Here is a 20,000-nt window from a genome sequence, read left to right on the forward strand (position 1 = left end):
TCCCCCTCTCTCTCTCCCCCTCTCTCTCCCCTCTCTCTCCCCCTCTCTCTCTCTCTCCCTCTCTCTCTCCCTCCCCCTCTCTCTCCTCTCCCCTCCCCCTCTCTCTCTCTCTTCTCTCTCTTCTCTCCCCTTCTCTCTCTCTCTCCCTCTCTTCTCTCTCCCTTCTCTCTCTCTCTCTCTCTCTCTCTCCTCTCTCTCTCTCCTTCCCTCTCCCTCCACTCTCTCTCTCTCTCTCTCTCTGCTCTCTCTCTCTCTTTGTCTGTCTCTATCTATCTCTCTATCTCTCTCTCTCTGTGTCTGGTCTCTCATCTCTTGTTCTGTCTCTCTCTCTGTGTCTTCTATCTCTCATCTCTCATCTCTCTTTGTCTGGTCTCTACTCTACTGTGTGGGGTCTCTCTCTCTCTCTCTCCTCTCTCTCTCTTGTGTGGTGTGTTTGTGTCTCTCTCCTTCTCGCTCTCTCTCTGTGATGTCTCTCTCTCTCTGTGCTCTCTCTCTACTCTCTCTTCTCTCTCTCTCTCTCTTCTCAATGTGTACTCTCTCTCCCTCTCTGTGTTGTGTCTCTCTCGCTCTCTCTCTCTCTCTCTATCTCTCTCCTCTCTCTGTGTCTGTCTCTCTCTCTGTGTGTGTCTCTTCCTTCTCTCTCTCGCTACTCGCTCTCTCTCTCTCTCTCTTCTCTCTCTCTCTCCTCTCTGCTGTGTCTCTCTCTCTCCTGTGTGTCTCTCTCCTCTCCCCACCCCCCTCTCTCCCTCCCCCTCTCTCTCCCTCCCCCTCCTCTCCTCTCTCTCCCCTACTCTCCCTCCCCATCTCTCTACATACACATACATATACTATATATATGTATATGTAATGTATCTTTATGTGTATGTTATATCTGTGTGGTAATCTATATATAAATATGATGTATATATGTGTGTGTAGAATAGATATATAATGTGTATGTCGGTTGTCATCTCTCTCTCTCCTCTCTCTCGTTCTGCTGTCTGTCGCTCTCTCTCTCTCTCTGTCTCGCTCTCGCTCTCGCCGCTCCTCCTGTCTGTCCTGTCTCTCTCTCTGTCTGTCTCTCTCTCTCTCTATCTCTCTCTCTGTCCTGTCTGTCTCTCCTCTCTCCTTGTCCCTTTGTCTCTCTCTCTCTCTTTCTGTCTTCATCTCTCTCTCTCTGTCTGTTGTTCTCTCTCTCTCTCTCTCTTTCTTTATGTATCTCTCTCTCTCTCTCTCTCTCTCTCTCTTCTCTCTCTCTCTCTTCTCTCTCTCTCTCTCTGTCTGTCTGTCTGTTCTTCTCTCTCTCTCTGTTGGCTCTCTGTATCGCTCTCTCCCCCATCTCCTCTCTCTCTCGTCTGTGTCTCTGTTCTCTCGTCTCTCGCCTCTGTGTCTCTCGCTCTGTGTCTCTTCTCTCTCTTATGTCTCTCTTCTCTCTCTGTGTCTCTTATCTCTCTCCTCTTATCTGTCTCTCTTTCTCTCTCTCTGTCTCTGCTGTCTCTCTCTCTTATCGCTCTCTATCTCTCTCTCTCTATCTATCTTATCTCTCTATCTCTCTCTCTCTCTCTCTCTGCGTGTCTCTGTGTGTCTCTCTCTGTGTGTCTCTCTCTCTCGTCCTCCTCTCTCTCTCTTGTGTGTCGCTCATCGTCTCTGCTCTCTCTCTGTCTCTCTCTCTCTCTGTGTCTGTCTCTCTCTTGCTGTCTCTCTCTCTCTCTGTGTCTGTCTCTCTTTTTCTGTCTCTCTGTGTCTGTCTCTCTCTCGCTCTCTCTCTCTCTCTCTCTCTCTCTCTCTCTCTTCTCTCGCTCTCTCTCTCCTCTCTCTCCCCCCCTCCCTCTCCTTCTTCCCCCCCCCCCTCTCTGTTTCCTGTATCTCTCTCTCTTCCTCTCTCTCTCTCTATCTCTCTGTGTCTGTCTATCTGTGCTGTTCTCTCTCTCTCTACCTCTGTGTCTGTCTCTCTCTGTGTCTGTCTCTCTCTCTCGAGTGTCTGTCTCTCTCTGTGTCTGTGTCTGTCTGTCTCTCTCTCTCTGTGCTCTGTCTCTCTCGTCTGTGTCTCGTCTCTCTCGTCTCTGTTCATGTCTCTCTCTCTGTTCTCTCTGTGTCTGTCTCGTCTACTCTCTCTGTGTGTGTGTCTCTCCTCTCTCTCTCTCTCTCTTCTCTCTCTCTTCTCTCTCTTGTGTGGTCTCTCTCTCTCTCGTGTGTCTCTCTTCTCCCCCCCCCCTGCTCTCTCCCCCTCTCTCTCCCTCCCCCTCCCTCTCTCTCTCTCTCTCTCTCCCCCTCTCTCTCCCTCCCCCTCTTACTCCCTCTCCATCTCCCCAGCTCCTCTTTCCCCCTCCCCCTCTTTCCCACTTCCCCTCTTTAGTCCTCCACTATCTTTTTCACAATCGTTTTATCCCCCTCTTATCTCTTCTCACCATCTATCATCTTTACTTATCATAATATTTCTATCTTCTATTATCCCACAATCTTCCTTCTTCACCCCTTACTAAATATTTCCCTCCCTCTCCTACTTCTCCACTCAACCCCATAAATCAAACCACCTCTCTTGCACTCAAACATCTCCAACCACCTCTTTTTTTTTTCCATCCTTCTCTATATATACTATCCTTTATATCTTACAATCACTATCTTTTTTTCACACCATATCCACTATTCCTTGAATATTTCCTCGCTCCTTCTTTTTATACATTATCTTTTACACCTTCCCTCCAATTCTATCTTTAAATTAATCCAATATCCTTAACACTCTGTTATCCCTACCATATATTTTTAATCACCATCTACCTATTTAAATCTCACCCCACACAATACACCTTTTCTTTTCTCCCGTCCACACCCCTCCTCCCCACCCCTCCCCTCTCCCCCCCCTCCCACCCTCTCTTCCTTTTCTCTCTCTTACCTCCCCTTCCCTTCCTCCCCCTCTCCCTCTTCCCCTCCTCCTCCCCCTCCCCACTCTTCCTTTCATTTCCCTTCCCCCCCCCCCCCCCCCCCATCCCCCCCCTCCCCCCACCCCATAATCTTACCTCTTTTCTCGTATATGTCTCTGTTCTCTTCCTTTCTGTGTCATGTCTCTATCTGTGTGTCTCTATATGTGTCTATCTCTATCTCTCCTCTCTCTGTCTGTGATCTGTCTCCTCTGTGTCTGTCTTCTGTGGTGTGGTGTGGGTCTCTCTCTCTCTCTTTATCTCTCTCTCTCTCTGTCTCTGTCCCTGTCTCTGTCCCTGTCTCTGTCTCTGTCTCTGTCTCTGTCTGTCTCTGTCTCTCTCTCTGTTCTGTCTGTCTCTCTCTCTCTCTCTCTCTCTCTCTCTCTCTCTCTCTCTGTGTGGTCTCTCTCTCCTGTGTCCTCTCTTCTGTCTCATCTCTGTCTCTTCTCTCTTCCTCTCTGTGTCTGTCCTCTCTATCTCTCTGTTCTGTCTCTCTCGTTGCTGTCTCTCTCTCTCTTTGTATTCTCTATCTCTTTGTCTGTCTCGCTCTTACTCTCTCTGTGTCTGTCTCTCTCTCTCCTGGTTTCTGTCTCTCTCTCGCTCTGTGTCTGTCTCTCTCTCTCTCTGTGGTCTGTCTCTCTCTCTCTGTGTCCTGTCTCTCTCTCTCTGTTGTCTGTCCTACTCGTTCTCGTCTGTCTCCTCTCTCTGTCATGTCTCTCTCATTCTCCTCTCTCTCGTCTCTCTCTCTCTCTCTCTCTCTCTCTCTCTCTCTCTCTCTCTCTCTCTCTCTCTCTCCTCTCTCCTCTCCATGTGTGTGCGTTCTGATGGCTGTGTCTCCTCGTCTCTCTCTCTCTCTCTCTCTCCTCTCTCTCTCTCTCGCTCTCGTCTCTCTTCTCTCTCCTCTCTCTCTCTCTCTCTCTCTCTCTCTCTCTCTCTCTCTCTCTCTCTCTCTCTCTCTCTCTCCTCTCTCTCTCTCTCTCTCTCTCTCTCCTCTCGCCTCTCTCGTCTCCGCTCTCGCTCCCTCTCTCTCTTCTCTCTCTCTCTCTCTATCTTGTGTGGTGTCTGTCTCTCTGTGTCTCATCTCTGTCTATCTCTCTCTCTCTCTACTGTCCTCTCTCTGTCATCGCTCTCTCTGTAGTGTGTGTGCTCTCTGATCTCTCTACTCCTGTGTGTGTCTCTCTGTGTTCTCCTCTCCCACCACTCTGTGTCTCCTCTCTTCTCTCCTCCTCTCCCTGTTTCTCTCTCTCTCTCCGCTCTCTCTCCTCTGTGTTGTGTGTGTGTTGTCTCTCTCTCCTTTTTCTCCCCTCCCCCCCCTGTGTGTCTCTCTCTCCTCTCTCCTCTCTTCTCTCTCTCTCCTCTCTCCCCCCCCCTCTCTCTCTCTCTCCCTCTCTCTCTCTCTCCTCCTCATCTCTCTCTCCTGTGTAGTGTGTCTCTCTCTCTTTCTCTCATCTCTCTCTCTCTCTGTGTTCTCTCTCTCTGTGTGTGTCCTCTCTCTCCTCTCTCCTCTCTCTCTCCTCTCTCTCCCCCCCTCTCTCTCTCTCTCTCTCTCTCCTCTCCCATCTCTCTCTCCTCTACTCTCTCTGTGTGTCTCTCTCCTCTCTCCATCTCTCTCTGTGGTGGCTCTCTCGCTCTCTGTGTCTGTCTCCTCTCTCTCTCCTGTGTGTCTGTGTTCTCTCTCTCTCTCTCTCTCTCTCTCTCTCTCTCTTCTCTCTCTGTGTGTGTGGTCTCTCTCCTCTCTTTCTCGCTCTCTCTCCTCTCTCTCTTCTCTCTCCTCGTGTGGTCTCATCTCTCATTCTCTGTGGTGTGTCGCCTCTCTCCTCTCTCTTCCTCTCTCTCTCTCTCTCCTCTACTCTCTACTCTCCTCTCGTCTCCTGTCTCTCTCTCTCTCTGCTCTCTCTCTCTGTGTGTGTCTCATCTCTCTTGTGTGTCTCTTCTCTCGTGTGTGTCTCTCTTCGCTCTCTCGTGTCTCTCTCCTCCCTCTCTCTGTGTGTTCTCTCTCTCTTGTGTGTTCTCTCTCATCTCTCTCTCTCATAGTCTTGTGTCTCTCTCTCTCTGTCTCTCTCTCCCTCTCGCTCTGTGTGTCTCTCTCCTCCTCCTCTGTCCTTCTCCCTCTCTCCTCTCTCTCGCTCTGTCTCTCCTCCCTGGTGTTGTGTGTGTCTATCTCTCTCCTCTCTCTCTCTCTCTCTCTCTGATCTCTCTCTCTCTCTCTCTCTCTCTCTCTCTCTCTCCTCTTATGTGTTTGTGTGTCTCTCGGTTTTGTCCCCTCTCCCGTCCCCTCCCCTCTTGTGCACCTCCCTTCTTGTCTTTTGCCCCCTCTCTTCGCCTCTGTGCTTTCCCCTTTGTACACTCCGCCTTCTTTTCGTTTTCCTCTGCTGCTATTTCCTTTTTCCTCTCCCCTCCCGTGCCCCTCCTGGAGGGGCATGCGCCCCCCGGTGTGCTGCCACGATCTGTTGAGCACCTCGTCTTTCCTCTTGACTGTCAACCCCCCTCTTTCCATCTCAACCCTTTCGAACGTTGGTTGTTCCCACCCAGTTTCCGGGGACTAGAGCTGAAACTATAAGTCCGTTAATCAATTATGTGATTGAGCAACAAAATAATTGCCAATTATTCTGACAAAGTTCCCCCGGTGTCTGCTTCTCAATTGTGAGAATTTGCACATTTTTCCTTTTTGTGAACGTATGAATGAATATCTTTGGGACTGTTGCTGAGGCTGAACTGGAGCTAAAAATAAAAAAACAGTAACTCGCTAAAACATTGAGCAGAATTGTGTTTTGTTTTTACTTCCAGGTGTTTTCAGCATCATCCAAATGTCTAAATATTGATTTATAGCTAAAGGCTTGTTTTACAAAACTATTGCCAATTTGCAGCTTCATCATGAAGACGTGTTGATTTGGTTCCATCATATTTCCTCAAGGATTAATTTGAGGAGATGAGCGGGGGCAGGAGGTACAACCTGGGTGTAGAGGGGGTATTTTTAACACTTAGAGATTGAAATGTTTTCAGATGCAGTTGCCTTCTTTAATCCTTTATACAAATGTAAGCCTTCAGAGGTGTGACAAATAATTTCTCTGCACGCGTAGTTCTTCTGAGTTTTCTCTTTCATGCCGGTTTGTCGGTGAAGAATAAGAAATAAATCTGGGTGCATCACTCCACCAGCCCTCGGTGAGATGTCTCACAGTGGCAATAAAAAGCAGTCAAAATTCCCAGTAGAGTATTGGGGAGGGAGTTGTTTGATGGTAATTATGTTTTCCTCATCTTTCCCTGCCGTGTGTGTGTGTGATCCAGTTAAAGTGCGTGATCCAGTTAAAGTGCTGGGGGACTGGGAGACGGCACTCTCATATAAGGTTAGACTGGAATTTATGATCCTGAGACGCGACAAGAGCTAATTTAGAGTAGCGGGAATGAAACCTGTGGACCGGGGGACCATGATTCTTTCATTTGCACACACACACTTTAGATGGATGTGGGGGAATTTATATATCTGCATTGAGCCAGCGTATCCGGATTGAATTTTCTATTATCTTTATTTCCAATTGTGAACTTGACCGCTGCAAAATTGAGCAGTGCATGAGTTTACATCTTTTCTTTCACTTACGGTCATGAGTCAAAAGCAGTTTTATTCAACAAATAAGTTTTATTGGATTCTTTATTCAACATTTTATTCAATTTGCCCTCTTGGCATGCACCATAAGCTTCTGCAGTTACCGGCCACAGTAATACGGAGGTTGGTGAGCCAGTTAAACTCATGTTGTAGGTGGTTGTGGGCATCTCACCTCTAAATCTGTGCAATAATCATGTTGTGTACAGAAAGGATTTGACTTTTGTACATTTTTGTAAAATCGGCATAACGGTATATATAATATCATTATATATGATCCCTCCCACGCTTCAGTGCCTCTCTTGTGAGGATGTTTTTGGGTTGGTTGGACCAAACTAGCAATCTGCCAACAACACTGTAGGCTATAGAAAATCTCACTTCTGTTTCTTACTGTCTTCTGACATTTTGTAAAGCAAGTTGTTGTTGAGTAATAGAGTAATGAATCTGCAGATTAATCATTAATGAAAATAATCGTTAGTAGCAGCTTCTTTCTAAATGTTATTGGGTTGCGGGTGCTGCTGGTTAACTGAACACATAAATTAGCTGCGGATTAGTCTCTACAGAATGTACAGAGCATGCTAAATAAAGACCACAAGAAGCCTAAAAGAGAAATATAGAGAAAGAATAGAGGGGTGATGAAGGCCAGAGCCTTTCGTCGAGTGCTCAATCTGCTGGAATAAAGTAGTACGTCAGTTTCTTGATGGCGAAGGGGAACCGGGACAAATCACCAAAGAGGAGAGCGAAAAGGGCACAGCAGAAGTTGAAAGATGAGAGGATGAGAATTGTAATAGATGTTCTTCTCTGTTTAGTTCAGGTTCATGCTTTTTCCAGCCGCCCGGCGTCTGCAGAGATGGACGGTGGTCTGCTGGGGTCAAGCAGAGCCGTCAGCTGTGGTTGTAACCTCTCACGGTCTGAATTGAGGGTATTTTTCCCTCCACTTACCTGAGTTTTCTTTCCAGACCTGAGCTGTGCTCTGGGTTAGGTATACAGGGAGCTCCTACGGAGAGGGTATGCTCATGTATAAAATATCAGGACAACCAGGTGGAAAAGTACAAAATACTCCTTGAGCAACATCTGGACAAAATATGCTGTGTGTTTGTGTGTGAAGAATTTATTCAATGTCTGATTTATAAATATGTTGCTCAAATTTAAGCACTATCCGTTGATTGGAGAGGTTTAGTGCTGTCTAAATGATTTCAGCAGCTAACCATCTTTGGGGGGAAAAACACATTTAGCAACATCATCAGTTCAGTTCGGCACTTCAGTCGGCTTGTGCACAAAATGTAATCATCAGCTACATATTGGTGGAGCAATTTTTCCTAATATGCTATAAATTCACAGCTTTTGGTTTATTTCATGTCGGAGGTATTGGAAAAGAGGAGGACATTCTTGCCAAACAATGTACGAGAGTAATGTAAGAAAGTGACACAGACTAGAGCTGAACGTGTGGATACGTGTGTGGATCTGGGACTTCAGCTCACTACCCTCTCCCCATCTTGTCTCTTCTAGGTGGCCTCCCGTACGAGTTTAAGGTGGTAATCGCCGGCAACCACGAGCTGACCTTCGATAAGGACTTTATGGCCGAGCTGGTCAAGCAGGATTACTACCGATTCCCCTCAGTGTCCAAACTCAAACCAGAGGACTTTGACAATGTCCAGACGCTCCTCTCAAACTGTGTGTACCTGCAGGACTCGGACGTCACTATAAAGGGATTCCGGATATACGGGGCGCCGTGGTAAGAGCACCACCCTTCCCTTTTCCCTCTATCCAAAACTACTCTCATCACTTTCTTTCTTTGTCTTTCATAACCACTGAGTCGCATGTCTGTCTTGATGTGTTGTGGATGTCTGAGGTGAAGATGTGCCTTCCTCTCTGTCGGTGTCTGGCTGTGATCCAGCTCTCCTCCCTGAAGTAACTCTGTACTCTGCTCTCAAAGAGGAGCCTTTCTTACACGCAGGGTGCTATTCCCAGCTCACACATTTCTTTATGAGCTCAGGACCTTCGCCTGCTCCCCAGGCTTATGTTACACCTGTGTTTTGACACGGGGTTAAGTGATACGCGTGGTACGGGGACACTCTGTCAATAGGCTCTCAGGTGTGGAAAGAACGCAGAGAGGGGGGGGGGGGGGGAGTGAGGGGGTGTTTGGTCGAGGAATGGTACAAGCAGCATGTATTCAACAAACAGGCGAGTGGGAGTGAGAAGTGTTTGTGCAGAGAAAGTACTTGTATTCACGATGGAAGAAAACTCCTCCAGTCAAACGGTCATACTAATAATGTTAGGAATGGTAACGTGTTCATGCATTAGTGTCACTTCAGTATTGATTTATAGGGTAAACTGTAGGTTCTTTAGAAGCAGGAAACAATAGTTTTGTAGCTGCTTTTAAAATAACCGCTTGGGAGAAAGTGTTTCCTGGAGATATGATTATGTATTTGTAATACCAATATCTAGTATTTGTTCACCGATATCACACAACATTGCTATACCTTTTGTTTTTGTTGGCGCAGATGCACAGTGGTTGAGGATTTTACAGCTGCATAGTTGACTCAAGATTAATGCCTTTAAAGGAGACGATGATACTTTTGTTAATTAACTTTCCATGAAGGGAAAGCTGAGGTAAGATACATATATCAAACATATGTTAAGATTTACCACATAAAGTACAGTGTAAAGCACCAGCTTAACATTTGTTTTTACAGTTGTATTGCAGTGAGAAGGGCTGGACAAGTTGATTCTATCCATGAATTACATTTGTGAGTTATTTTTTGTTAGTTAATGATTTCTTGCTTTTTTCTTTTTTTTTATATCATATTAAACAGAATATCTTTGGGTTTTTGGACTGACTAAACGAGACATTTAAAGACGTAAGAATTAAATGTAATGATATGAGACGGGGAAATGAAGCAACTCCAGTGAAGCCAAAATTTGCATATTTCTTTTGAATAAATCAATGATCAAATTTAGAATGGATCATTTCCCCATTGATTGCGTACCTAATCTATTAATTGACTTATCAGTTCAGCATTATTTCTCTGCAGTAGAAGTAATCTTAGACTGATCATTTGCCAATGCAGTAGTGTTTCTAATGATCCTTAATTCTGCTCTTTGTGATGCCCGCTCTGCTCCATTCACCAGCTGTAGTCCAGTAGAGAGGAAGCCTGCAGTTCAGTGTGACCTGCTCTCGTCTTACAGTATTTGAACAGTCTTGCAGTCTGACCTCTGCTCACCTTCACTGCAGTTGTATGTTTTGTTGTGTGACCGGTCGAGGCTGTGACTCCCTCTGCCCTCTCTCTCTCTGTGCACTGTCTATCTCACAAGTCTGCTCCAGACCTAAAATAACTATTTAGGTCACACCTTCATCCGTCCAGTCGCTATAATTAGCAGGTTTGCAGCCAGAAGTGGTGGAGGACAGTGGTGTGGGGGCAGATCCCAGCATTCCTCAGACATCGCAGCAGCAGGAAGAAGACATTACTTCTCCGTTTCTCCTCCGTCCTTCCTCTTTTACATCCCTCTGTTTGAAAGAGGAAGGATGCTGCCCCCCTCTCCCTGGTGGGTGTTTACTGTGAGGGCTGGTAAGTGTCTGTTGTGACAGCTGGGGGTCTCGTAAGAGGCGGAGTGGACAGCTTGGGTGTCCCACCCCCCTCCCCACTGCCACCCCTCCTCAGCTTCCTCACCTCCTTCACACCCATATGCCACAGTGGCCCGAGGTCTGGCCTGCTTGTCCAGTGTGAGGTCTCACTTAGCCCCGCAGTGACCCCTCACTTCATCAACAGCTCACCAGCTCGCCGCCTGGGTGGCCGAGCTCCTCCGAGACCTCAGTGGTCTGCTGCTGCTGGCCGGGACGCGACAGCATCACTCAGGAAATGTAGCGTGTAACTGCCACCTGATAAATCTGCAGAGGCCTGATCTGCTGCTGCTGCTGTTTTTAAAAACACAATTATATAACATGTTAGGTTAGCGCTGGTCAGTTCATCTAATCACACATCTGCTTTCAGTAATCTGAAGTTTTATGACAAGATTCCTATATAATGTTTGGTTATAACAATGTATACAGGAGTTGAGCTGCCTGATTATGGCAAAAACAAATACTTTTGTTGTATAGATATGAATGGTGATGGCACGGCAAAAATAGGTTACATCCCACAAAGCATGGAAAACGAGACGGGTCAGGTGGGTTTTGTAAAGCACCACTTTAACCCCGGGCCTTTTTAAAACCGACCAAGAGTTGGTCGTGGTGCACCACTACAGAGGAAATGGCTCCTGTGAGAGCCAGCCAGCTCCGGGAAGAGTTCCCATGAAGGATCCTCCCACACCGAGCAGCCGTCCCTGACTTGCCAAAGAAAGGGGTGCCCTGGATTTATACCACAAGAAGACGAGTGTCCAAACGTAGTGTAGCACAATCATGGTTTTATACCAATTATCTTGTTTTCGTAATCGTTGGAAGCCAAAATCCTAATTGAAATTATATTGCACAGCCCTATGATAATGACAATAGATGTTTGTTTTTAACCTCAGATGCCACAAACACTTTTTCTTCCACCCATGTCCAACTCAAACTGAAAAATATCAACAGAATCAAAATGCCTTCAAAAGGATGCTTCTTTATTTCTTTTCACTTTGACAAGAAAGCAGTTTTCTTAATAAAAAAAAAACCTCTTTCAATTATAATACATGTCAGTGCCAGCGCAATGGAAAACACAACCTAAATATTCTCATCACAGCTCAATATTAAGGATTTGTGTTTTGCAAAACACATTAACTGCTGGATCAATTAGTCCGATTTCTACCTCAAGAGCAGACGGGACTCTGACGTTTTCTCTCGGACATCGTGGAGAAGTAGCAGGTTAAAGCAGGGTACCACAGGGAACAGCAGGTTAAAGCAGGGTACCACAGGGTACAGCAGGTTAAAGCAGGGTACAGCAGGTTAAAGCAGGGTACCACAGGGTACAGCAGGTTAAAGCAGGGTACCACAGGGTACAGCAGGTTAAAACAGGGTACAGCAGGTTAAAGCAGGGTACCACAGGGTACAGCAGGTTAAAGCAGGGTACCACAGGGTACAGCAGGTTAAAGCAGGGTACAGCAGGTTAAAGCAGGGTACCACAGGGTACAGCAGGTTAAAGCAGGGTACCACAGGGTACAGCAGGTTAAAGCAGGGTACCACAGGGTACAGCAGGTTAAAGCAGGGTACCACAGGGTACAGCAGAGCAGGGTAACAGTCAGGTTAGTAGGTTAAAGCAGGGTACAGCACATGGTCAAGCATGGTACAGAGCAGGTTAAAGTAGGGTACCACAGGGTAAACAGCAGGTTATAAGTCAGGGTACCACAGGGTACAGCACGTTAAAGCAGGGTACCACAGGGTACAGCAGGTTAAAGCAGGGTAGCCACATGGTACAGCAGGTTAAAGCAGGGTACCACAAGGGAACAGCAGTTAAAGCAGGGTACCACAGGGTACAGCAGTTTAAAGCAGGGTACGGCACAGGGTAAGCAGCCAGGTTAAAGCCAGGGTACCACAGGGTACAGCAGGTTAAAAGCAGGGTAACCACAGGGTACAGCAGGGTTAAAGCAGGGTATCCACATGGGTACAAGCAGGTTAAAGCAAGGGTAGCCACAAGGGTAACAGCAGGTTAAAGCAGGTACCACAGGGTACAGCGGTATACAGCAGGTACCCATGGTACAGCAGGTAAAGCATGGTACCACAGTGTACAGCAGGTTAAAGGCAGGGTACCACAGGTAACAGCAGGTTAAATGCAGGGTTACCACAGGTACAGCAGTTAAAGGCAGGGTACCACAGGGTACAGCGAGGTTAAAGCAGGTACCACAGGGTAACAGCAGGTTAAAGCAGGGTACCACAGGGTACAGCAGGTTAAAGCAGAGGGTACCACAGGGTACAGCAGGGTTAAAGCAGGGTACCACAGGGAACAGCAGGTTAAAGCAGGGTACCACAGGTACAGCAGGTTAAAGCAGGGTACCACAGGGTACAGCAGGTTAAAGCAGGGTACAGCAGGTTAAAGCAGGTACCCACAGGGTACAGCAGGTTAAAGCAGGGTACCACAGGGTACAGCAGGTTAAAGTAGGGTACCACAGGGTACAAGCAGGTAAAGCAGGGTACCACAGGGTAAAGCAGGGTACCACAGGGTACAGCAGGTTAAAGCAGGGTACCAAACAGGGTACAGCAGGGTTAAAGCAGGGTACCACAGGGTACAGCAGGTTTAAAGCAGGGTAGCCACAGGGTACAGCAGGTTGAAAGCAGGGACCACAGGGTACAGCAGGTTAAAGCAGGGTAACCACAGGGTAGAAGCAGGTTAAAGCAGGGTACCAGCAGGTTACAGAAGTTAAAAGTAGGGTAGCCAGCAGGGTACAGCAGGTTAAAAGCAGGGTACCAGCAGGGGGTAAAGTAGCGGGTACCACAGGGTACAGCAGGTTAAAGCAGGGTACCAGCAGGGTTAAAGCAGGGGTACAGCAGGTTAAAGCAGGGTACAGCAGGTTAAAGCAGGGTACCACAGGGTACAGCAGGTTAAAGCAGGGTACCACAGGGTACAGCAGGTTAAAGCAGGGTATCACAGGGTACAAGATGGAAGGAAACATTCTCCTCTGACTGATTAGCAACATTACATCCTTCTTTCCATTGCTGCTCCCACCATTTTATTTTATTTTTATCAATCCATCATTTAAATGTCTGTTTTTAAAGGTTTTATGGATAGAAATGACATTGTGCTGCAGTGCTTTTCAAACATAATCCATTTTATTATTGCAGCAGGTTGTCCCTTCAGCATGTGGGCCATTCACACCGGAAATATTTGGATATTTAAATTACATTTAATTTAGCTGATGCTCTTGTCCAAAGCAAGTTACAATAAGTGCAACCGATCATGAGAATACTAACTCGGAACTGCAAGAATCTGCAAAGTATTCAGCTTCAAATAGGTGCAATCATTTTAAGTGCAATTGCAATAGCTTCAAATAAGACAAGCCAATTATTGGCCAAGATGCAGTCGAAACAGATTTTTACTTATTCAGTCTGTGACAAAAGATGTGAAGGCTTTCTGCTGACCTGATATCAATGGGGCGCGCGTTCCACTATTTTGGAGACATGATGGCAAACGGACGGGCATTTGTGGAGGGTGCTTTGACCATGGCCTGGATGTAGGAGAAGGGGAGGTTAATGACCAGTCGGGCTGCAGCATTCTGGATGAGCTGTGGAGGTTGGATGGCACATCCGTGTCTGCTGTCTTTGCATTTGTTCGAAAGGAGCACACACAAATAAAACATGCTTTCACATCATATCAACTAAAATGTGCACTTTCCCACGCTGATAGTTTCAACTTTTATCTTCTAAAACAGGAAGTAAAGCCTGGTGTGAACTCTACTCTTCAGGGACCAAGGTGGATTTGAACCTATCCTTTTCACACACAGCTTTATGGTTACTTAAACATGTGTCTAACATGTTGCCTCAGTTCATTCATCTCACTAGAGTATCTGGAAAAGTGTTGAGGGGAAAATTTCCCCAGATGTTGTAAAGCTCCTCTAGCTGTGAGTTTATTGCCGGGGAAAATAACATTCAGAGATTAAATTAATATAAAAAAAAGGAGACTTAAGGATGGCGGTAAGAATCAGATTCCTTAAATTACTTGGTTTTTATTGTGTCAATGTCAACAGTGGGTTGTAAATTACAGTTTTTCTTACCTTAATGACACAATTCTGTAAAATAAGACATGACATGGAAGTCATGTGTAAATGACAGTTGCTCTTTTAATTTTCAAAGGAAAACTGCTCCAATATGCCACAGATTGCTTTTATATAAGATATTAGTTAAACTGAAAAAGCTGCAAGGAAATATAATTATATTTCTGTAATTTGTTAGTATTTCTGAAGAGTCTGCTCTCATTCAGTGACTTAAACTACATAATTTAGTTACTGAAACATGAACGTAAACGTCTTGAATAAATGAAGCACTTGGAAAATGTTTTTTTTAGAGCTGCAATTATAGATTACTTCCATTATCAATAATAATGATGATTTAATTTTTTCGATTAATCATCTTTACAATTCTCATTATTTCTCCAAGGTGACGTCTTCTTGACGTTTGTCCGGCCAAAACTTTCAAACTCAAGGATATAAAATGCAAAACGGTAACAAATCCTCATGAACGAAACCAGCAAATATTTAACATTTATGTTTGAAAAAAATAGTTTTATGTTTGACTGACCTGAAGGTCAAAGATATTGAAATGTCCAGATATTAATTTCTACAATCTTTCTTTATTGAACAAATCACTAAATATGACATTTTTTAAGACCTTTTTATAATTCTGATCTATACATTTTGAATAAAACTCTCTTCTGACCCTTTTCACTCGTGCTTGGAGTAAAAGCAGTGTAGCATGAAAGACACACAACACACACCGTTTAATGACAGATGCTTAACAGACCGAATACATAAACCTCCTCTTCTCATACTCCTACACACACACACACACACACACACACACACACACACACACACACACACACACACACACACACACACACACACACACACACACACACACACTGTGGAAAGATTTGCAGGCTGCACCTTGTCAACCGAGCCTCTTTTTAAAAGGAACTGAAGGTCTTTTGGAGCTGGACAGTTTTATTCACATCGTTAACTCTTTCTGCTCCAGACAACAAGCTTTTGGGGGAAAGTAAAACTCTGAGTCTTTTTTTCTCTGAAGTTTAAACCCCATTTAATGTATTCATTAATCTTTTTAATCTAGTGCTTTAGTTCCTTCTCCACTGCAATATGAATTTAGTTTTTTTGCCCTTTGAAAATGGTAAAAAGTCGAGTGCTGTTCCAGGCGATCAGTTGACATGTTTTGATTTAGACCAGGGGTCACCAACTGAGATACTAAGAGCTACTATAAGGGTGCTGAATAATACCAAGGGCTACTGAATAACATAGTTGCACGGTTCACCTTTAATGATAATATTATCATTAATAATCATAATAAATATTCATATATGTGAAGAGACTGTCTGATCACATGTTAATGTTAATTATTCCTCACAATGATTATTAACTATGATTTATGGTAGGAAACAGACATATTTAAACATTATTTATTTTTGAAAGTCAAAGTTATCACATCTCTGATATTGTTTGTAAATATCTTTTATTGACAGTTTTGTATGAATGAGCACATTTGTAGCATTTTGTTCAATCGGAGCTTCGATGGGTTTTTTACAACCTTCATGAGCCAATGAGTGTCAACTTGATAAGAAAGTGCCCACCCTCTTCTTTTGTTACAGACTGACCCTGGACCAGCTCAGCGTCCTGGTGGCGTGCGCATCGTATAGAAAATGAGCGCCTCGTTCGTTAGATTTTCGTTTGTTCCCTTAGTTTGTTTTTCCAAAATTATATTTATTATTTATTGTACAGAAGAGAAAAAACCTAAAAATATTAGAAAACAATGTGTTTATACTTCACTTACTCTGTGTGATTACTACTAACAGGTAATATGGGTATATAAGTTATTTATAAATAAATAAAAATAACATTTAATAAATATTATAATATGTACAGTACGTGTACATATTGCACAGTTGGTTTTTGGTGGTGAACTTGATAACACTTGGTTCTATGTTTCCTATTGTGTATTCCAGCTCTGGACTACCTGCTATACCCACCTTCAGACATCTTTTTCAACAACAAACTTCAGACGGAGTGTATTTTCTTCAAATTCAGTATATTCAGACCACTATTACTCAGTGCCAGAAGCACTTGGAGTGATTCTTCACTGTTTTGCAAGAACAATAAGAGAGTTATCTTTTCAATTAGACCAAAATCATGCATCTGGTGCAAATGGTTGAAGAGCAGCATTCAATTTACTTTAAGTATGTCGTTTTTAGGAATTTTCGGGTGAATTCGCCCATCTTCAAAGAGGTTTTAACTGTCACATCTTCAGATCATATCCTGTTTGTACAAACCACTAACTTTGTAACATCGGAACCTTTCTTCTCGTCTTTGAACAGTGTTTTCAATAACATCATTGCACCTTTCAAGACCTCTCCGTCCGAAAAGGCTTTCTTGTCAAATCAAATCAAATCAAATTTATTTGTATAGCCCAATATCACAAATTATACATTTGTCTCAGTGTGCTTTACAGACTGTACAGGTTACGACATCCTCTGTCCTTAGACCCTTGTTCTTTATTAAAAATGTGCAGCTCTAAATGAAGCTTCTCTTGCTTTCTGTGACTTGTTCCCCGGCCTCGTGAAAAGAGATGCTGCTGTCCAAAACTTAACTCGCGGCTTGTTCTGCCCGCAGTGCTGCAGCTGGTAGTTAGTTAGTTAGTTAGTTAGTGAGTTAGTGAGTTAGCATGGTAGCTTCTGTGACACGTACCGATGTGTCTCCACAATGTGCCGTTTTGCCGTCGCCCATGAGACATACACACTTTTCTTTCACTGTTGTAAAAATAATTCTTCCTCCCAATCATTGTGAAAATAGTTAGTTTTCTTTCGCTTTTCTGCCATGTTTAGCGTAAAAAAACGCACCTAGCGCCCCACGGTAGCTGCTCCCGCTAGCTTGTCTCAGCGAAAAGGGAAATGGAGATTTAGCTAAAGCCCTACAGGGTCAGAGTTCATATATACATAAAACGTTTTTGTTTTTTAAATTCTATATTCAATGTTGTCATTTTAAATGTTAAATTACACTTAATAATTAAAGTGTTATTGATAAATTAAAAAAAAAAACAGCAAAACAATTAAACTCACGTAGTCTCTGCGGGTGACCAAGTGCCCGCGTTGGCTACCCCTGGTTTAAGACACTTAACGTCTAAAATGTAATAAAAAAAAAAAAAGTTGTGACCATTTCTTTACACATAATACAGGCTAATGAGGGATGTGACGTGATAAGATTTTATCAATACTGATTCCATTATCATTCCTCTTATCTATCCTATTCTTTATCAATTCCTGATCGATTGTTGGTTGGAAAAAGAATACATACAGGTTAAGCTTTTATTTGATGGTGTGGGAATGTTATTTACATACAAACATTTACACACAATTCAAATGATTAGGACACAAATTATTTAATATATTTAAGTAAGTATTGGCATTAGTAGTTTTAATTGTTAATTAATTATAAGCTGCTTAGAGCTTGTGTTAGGAAGTTAAACAGGTCATTGTATAACCCTTTTTTACCAAAAACTATTTTACATGATTAAATTTTAACACATGATAATGTTTAATTTCCGGCCAATACTAATTTTTACTGAATGGAGCTTGAACGCATCATAATGTAACTCAACGGAACCTTGTTTCATTAACGTTGGATAGCTGTTCGCTCTGTTATTGGGTAAGCAGTACTCTGGCTGCTAACGTTAACTAGCTCTCCTAATGCCGATAATGCCCTAAACGATTTGTTGTTTACAATGTAGCATAATCAGTGAAAACATTGGGTGCGTCCCATCATGTTTCAAATGAAACGGACAACTTGGAATCTGGTTAACGAATCCCGTCCCTAACGCTAATGCAGAATAATTGATTATCCGTCATAAATATTCCCAATCATTTGTTTTATCCAGCTCCTCGTCACTATTTTCTTCTTTTGTTTCTTTTCAATCATTGTAAACTGAATCCATTCTGATTTTAAAAATTAGACTAAATATGCAGGCCTGAAGACGTCATTTTGATCTCTGGGAATCTGCAATGAACATTATTCATTATTTACTAAATTAAGAATCAATTAAAAATAATTCATGAAAATAATCATTGAATAATCTCTGGCACACACACTCAGCTGAGACATCAATAATAGGAGTCAGGCTGGTCACAGATATGTGAGAATTCCTGCTGGTTCAGCCGACTCCGATAAGCTCCGCTGACTGATTCAGAACAGAGAAGTACGAGCAGAGAAGAGAGTAGGGATTAACCTGTTTTGTGATTCTGGACTTGACCGCAATTTAACTCCGTGGTCGAAGGTCAAACTGTTACTGCTACCTCCTCACTGATCCTCCCAGCCGAAGCCCTCCTCGCTCCTCCTCTTCCTCATCCACTGGGGAGTCTCTTCCCTCACCACCCTTCTTCTCACGTCCTCTCCTCTTCTGTCATATTTTTCTCGTCCTCCTCTTTCTCCTTTCATTTCTTCTTTCCACCTCGCTTCTATCCCGATGCAATACCATTCTCCTCGCTTCATTTAAGGTCATTTCTTTTCTACTTCTCCTCTCCTCTTTCTTCACAGTAATCACTTCCTGTTCCTGCAAATGAAATGGCAATCAATGTTTGGTTGGTTTATTCAATAGCAAATCAGTCTGCTGGCTTGCCTGTGTGTGTGTGTGTGGGTGTGGGTGTGGGTGTGTGTGAGAGAGGGTGTGTGCGAGAGAGGGTGTGTGCGTTTGTGCTTCCCAGAGGCGGCAGATTAAATCCAACTGCCCTCATTTGACTCTTTGAAACTCACCTCGAGGGGAAACCTGGAGGGCCAAATGCAGATTTGCCAATTTGAGTTTTATTCATGTATTCATTTCTCACTGTAAAGGTCGTGTGTGTGTGTGTGTGTGTGTGTGTGTGTGTGTGTGTGTGTGTGTGTGTGTGTGTGTGTGTGTGTGTGTGTGTGTGTGTGTGGTTGTTTTCATTATGAGGGGGGCAGAGATCTGTGAGGCTTTTTCCTCTGGACTCCTTTTCCCCTCCTCTCCCCATTTATCTCTCTGTCTATACAAAAGTATATGGACACCCCCGTCTACATACTTTTGTGTACTTTTTTAAAAAGCAAAATCTTAATGCTAAAGCATTATGTTTCAACATGACAAATGGGGCAAGCTTTGTAGAAGATGTTTTTCTGGTCTGTGTCCAAACGACAGAAGTAGTACGAGCTCTTCTTATTTTGGTTTAGCTTAGTCTGACACTGTTTCCACATGCGTCTACACACACGCATGCAGGTTTGGAAAAAGTCGTGTCCTCATTGTAAACTGCAGAATAAAATCTAATGTATTAACTTTATTTGGACCTTTTGATGTGATAGTCTGCACATCTACCGCAGTGTACTGTGACCTTCCAGTCTATTCAGCAGTGTAAAGGGCAGTTGGTGTAATCGGCCTTCTTCTCTCACTGGACATAACATATTCACAGAACTGATGCAGACTTTCGTTCAGACGGTTGCCTTTCCTTGTAACATAACTTTGTATGAAAATCACAGACGGCTGACAGGTCTACTCGTAAGTTTAGGATTGATGCAGGTCTTAATCGTTTAAATGTTTTTCTCTTTGTTGACATGAGCCATCATTCAGGGACGTTCACCCTCAATGACTTTAAATTGATTTTAATGGGTATTTTCTGACATTGTAGAAACAAAACAATAAATTGATGCATGAATAATAATTAGTTGCATCCCAGATGTGACAAACATGAAACGGACATAAACAAAGTATTAGAATTGTATTTTGTCTTTAAAGTTATAGAGTTCAACCCTGCTAATAATAAATAAATAATAAATTCACCTGACTAGACCAGTCTCCGCTTTCTTTGTTGATA

At 43.7% G+C, this 20,000-nt stretch overlaps 1 protein-coding gene across 3 annotated transcripts in view; it reads left to right on the plus strand.

Moving 5' to 3' along the window:
* mpped2a (metallophosphoesterase domain containing 2a) overlaps positions 1 to 20,000 on the plus strand; it is a 72,985-nt gene that overhangs the window by 25,620 nt on the left and 27,365 nt on the right. For all 3 annotated transcript variants that reach the window (XM_029426618.1, XM_029426632.1, XM_029426624.1), the window contains exon 4: positions 8,005 to 8,230. In XM_029426618.1, the coding sequence (XP_029282478.1) occupies positions 8,005 to 8,230 (226 nt within the window). The remainder of the gene's footprint in view (positions 1 to 8,004; positions 8,231 to 20,000) is intronic.

Source organism: Cottoperca gobio, chromosome 3, assembly GCF_900634415.1.
Source record: "Cottoperca gobio chromosome 3, fCotGob3.1, whole genome shotgun sequence".
NCBI lineage: Eukaryota > Metazoa > Chordata > Actinopteri > Perciformes > Bovichtidae > Cottoperca > Cottoperca gobio.